This window comes from Lolium rigidum, chromosome 2 (genome assembly GCF_022539505.1).
Source record: "Lolium rigidum isolate FL_2022 chromosome 2, APGP_CSIRO_Lrig_0.1, whole genome shotgun sequence".
Lineage (NCBI taxonomy): Eukaryota > Viridiplantae > Streptophyta > Magnoliopsida > Poales > Poaceae > Lolium > Lolium rigidum.
This window is the reverse complement of record NC_061509.1, coordinates 246,803,549-246,807,650: the sequence shown is the minus strand read 5'-3', so window position 1 is coordinate 246,807,650 and position 4,102 is coordinate 246,803,549. Positions and strand designations below refer to the sequence as shown.

At 41.8% G+C, this 4,102-nt stretch overlaps 1 protein-coding gene across 1 annotated transcript; it reads right to left on the bottom strand.

The window, feature by feature from the left end:
• Positions 1 to 695: 695 nt before the first annotated feature.
• Positions 696 to 3,098, bottom strand: LOC124693225. Its single transcript, XM_047226688.1, has 3 exons — positions 2,054 to 3,098; positions 1,659 to 1,891; positions 696 to 1,547 (listed from the first exon to the last, which is right to left on the bottom strand). Exons 1-3 carry the CDS (start codon positions 3,021 to 3,023, stop codon positions 861 to 863), a joined length of 1,890 nt encoding a protein of 629 aa, XP_047082644.1. The 5' UTR covers positions 3,024 to 3,098; the 3' UTR covers positions 696 to 860.
• Positions 3,099 to 4,102: the final 1,004 nt, after the last annotated feature.

Genomic DNA, 4,102 nt, shown 5'->3' with positions numbered 1-4,102 from the left:
ACTGGAAAATGCAACCAACAGACTGGAAGTGGAGAAGAATGCGACTGGCTAGGGGGACTGATACCCTTCGTATGCCCACACTATATCGAATTAAACCTACTCCATACATTCTTGTGCAAAAAAAAAAGAGATAATTACCTGGGCATAGTCACGATTGAGACAATGACATGGATGGTGAGAATCCTACGGCTTTGGTTACTTGATAAATCCTCCCAAACAGTAAAAGTGAAAAACATAGCACTAGCACACTATAAGGGATAGGGCTTAGACGCTTATTTTGACTATTGCCACATAGCATGACCTTATGCAAACAGCTAGGTAGAAAGAGTGATCGCAGTACTCCGTGCACCAGCTTAATCCCTCTTTTCTCAACGAACCTGACACGTCCAGTCTCCCTTCCTTTAGAAATAACACTTCCGGTTTCAACAGAAAGAGGCAAGTCACAAATCTTTTTGCAAAGCAAAGTACTTCCACTGATCCCAGCAGACCTTGCACATTTATATAATTGTAAAAGATGGAATGAGCGGTAATTGTTCAACAAATCGGACCAGAACAAAAACGGCAAAACATATAAATACACAAAAAAAGACGCTAGGCTACAAATTATTCAATATAAAGTAACTTCAAAGTTAAGAGTCGATAACAGAAATTAGACAGATAGTATAAGATATAGCTGATACACAAATCACACAACATAACTTCAAAGTTACAGTCGATACCAGAACAAAATCAGACAACTGCACGAATAGTTGTACATCTTACATTGATAACTAAGAAAACAAGAGATAATTAAACAAGCCAAATGGACACATCAAATGTTTGGTTGGCCTTTGTCCAGCCCTCATCGCCAAAGAACCACATCAATGTTCAAGATGGGAAGTTTCAAACACCCACCCTTGTCCAGCAATATCACGCTTGTTCTCGACAAGAAGTGACCAAGCAACCGTAATCTCCACCTGAGCATCGCCAACAAAAAGATTATCCTGACTTACGCTGCACGATTTGGGTGCGAAGGAGACATGACCTTGTGCAGCGATATCACCGGATGCTGAGTAGGCTTGTATGACAACTTCCAGGCTTCCATCAAGTTGTACAGAAACAACACGCCGGTCCAGATCAATATAACCATCTGAACCCTCAGACATTGGTGGAGAATGAGAATTAAGCAGCACAACTTCACCAGATGGGGCATTAGTAGTATAAGTGACTTTACCATCAATGAGCTTACATGAACATGATGTCATTGAGCAAGCCAGTCGACATCCATATTTAAAAACTTGAGACCCCTGTTTGAGAATACGTACACTGCAGACAGTGGCCTGGACCGTCTCTACAACTCGCTCTAAGCATAACTCGATTTTGCAGAAGCAGTTCTCAAAGCAAATTATTTTTGCACCAAGGCCACGTCCGGCATAATGGTACGTCCCACTGATCAATGCTCTATCTTGCGACAGTGCTCCAAATTGAACTTTCAGTTGAATTTCAAAGTCAACAGGATCTTTGAACACAATTGCACGAGACGGACCAATCAAGCGCAAAAAAGGATCCTGCAAGCATCATCAATCACCTCATTAACTACTAATCAACAAGGCAGATGAGCCAGGCAGGCAGGCAGCAATATCACCAAAAGAAAATGAAAGCAAAGATACTATACTTACGCCTTGCTTGATTTTTTGACTCATCCTCCTACTGAGGCAGAAGAGAAGGTTGCGATTGTGATCAACAGCATCCCGGGCAGCAACCACACCATATACAGACAATGGCCATCTGAAGCCACCTTTAATTTCTGTGAGTTTGATGGAGAAAATCTGCAAGGTGGTATCCATGATACCATTCTCCAAGCGATTGCGTTTAGGTGTCAAGTGTGTGAAGTGCATGGAACTCACTTGCGCTGTGCAGCACCAAATTGACGCATATGTTAGAAATCTGACATAAACTACTAGATAAGGAAAGCCAATCCAATCCCTAAGAATGAAGGTCGATCAAGGGTAAAAGAACAGGAAGTAAACTATATCTTGTTAAACAAAATTGAGCAAGATGTGTGTTTACTCACTCATGTCTTCGAAGAAACCGCAACCGTCTGATCCCCATGAAGATTCCCAGTCACTTCTGTAACACGTAAAATCCTCTTCCTCAGCCACCATCTCCTCCTTCTCCAGGGTTAATTGTTCTTCTGATTTGCCTCTGTCGATCTCCTCATTGTCATGAACCTCCAATCTGGAAGATACTGATTCTACTGTTGATTTGTCCAATGTGTTTAAATAAGCCGGACGCAGCACCATCTCTGCCCCTATCTCGAATTCGAATTTGGAGCCAATACTCCGCACCTGCTCCTCCATAGGGGGATTCTCACTGTCCATCTCCCCCTCTTCCTCATCACCACCACCAGTATCATGTTCGTCTAGGAAGGAAGATTCACAATTTTCTTTGTCCAATTTGAATCCGAATATGTTCAAATGCTCGTCCTCATCACCACCACCAGTATCATCTCCGTCCAGGAGGAATGAAGATTCCCAATTTTCTTTGTCCAATTTGAATCCGGGTATGTTCAGATCCTTGAGATTAAGCTCCAAGTTTGTCTCCTCCTGCACCTCATGGGTAACTTCTGGACAAATCTCCTGCTCCTCCAAGAAGGATTTGCCTCTGTCCATCTCCACCTCAGAAGGCTTCCACACCACTGCATCCCGCACCCTACGTGGAATCCTGAAAGGGGAACTGCCTTCCGGCGTGCGAGAATACAACCTCGTAATACAAGCATATGATTTACGCAATTTTGACAGTCTTATGCGCAAAACAGGCAGCAAATCACCCGACGAACAGGTCGTGATCGAATAGGAGGAGAGGTCTTCGACAAACTTATCGAGTTCTTTGAGGATCTGATGAAAGCATGCGAGCTCCATCTTACGATTTAGATCCGTCATCTCCATCTCGGGGCTGGAAGAACTAATATCCCCAGCCGCCACACACCCTCGCTCTCTTTTTTGTGTTGAGATCTGGCTAACAGGGTTAGACATCAGGCTCATCCGCCGCCGCCTGGTCCTAGGCTTTCTAGGAAGGAGACGATCTGGCTGGGGTTTCTAGGAAGGAGACGATCTGGCTGGAATATCCTTTTTGATAACCTCTCTGCATAGGATATGTTTATATTTATTTCGCCCCACGCTAAGCCGAGGCCAACCCGGCCCGTCACAGTAGTCCGACGTAATCTCCAACAGACAGGCGCACTTTAGGGAGGTGCTATACACCGACCCGGCGGTTCTGCAGTTGGCCGCGGCCCAGCCCATCAGGTAAGTTCGTTTTTGTTTTCTCTTATTCTCTTTTTCTTTTCTGTTTACATATTTTCCTTATTTAAAAAGCAGAAATATTTTTAAATCCGAATGTTCTAATTTTTATGACTATTTTAAAAATTGTTTTTTCAATAAAATAAAAAAAATTGGAAAAAATCAGAATTTAAACATTTTTCAAATTTGAACATTTTTTGAGATTGAACATTTTTTAAAAATTTGAACATTTTTCGAACATAAACATATTTTAAATTTGAACATTTTTTGATTTTTCAAATACGGACAATTTTTTAACTTTGAATAATTTTTAGACTTGAACATTTTTAAGTTTGAACATTTTTTAGTTTGAATAATTTTAAAGCTTCAACAGTTTTCAAAATTGTACGTTTTCTTAATTTGTAAGTTTTACGAATTTGAGAAAAAAAGGAAAAGGTAAAAATGAAACAAAAAAGATAAGAGAAAGAATAAACAGAAAACATAAAAATAAGGAAAAAAGGCCGAAATGGGCCGGGCCCTATACCCGACCATGGGTGTGCGGCATGCCGTACACACCGATCTGGTCGGTGTATAGGATTTGCACACTTTATGCGGGTGCTCCTATCCAACGCTTTAAGCGATGATTCCGTTTGGGGTCGCGTTAGGACCTGCGGGTGATGGGGTCGGCCTATTTATTTTGCTATCGCGTCGGGATCGTTTTGGATGTTAGTAGTTGCACTATTTGTGGCGTAACAAATGCCTTAAGTGTTATTCTATCGTCATTTTGTTCTGTTTTTGTCAGTTGATTCAACGCTTCTATCTGGTGGTCAGTGCCTTCAGTGTTA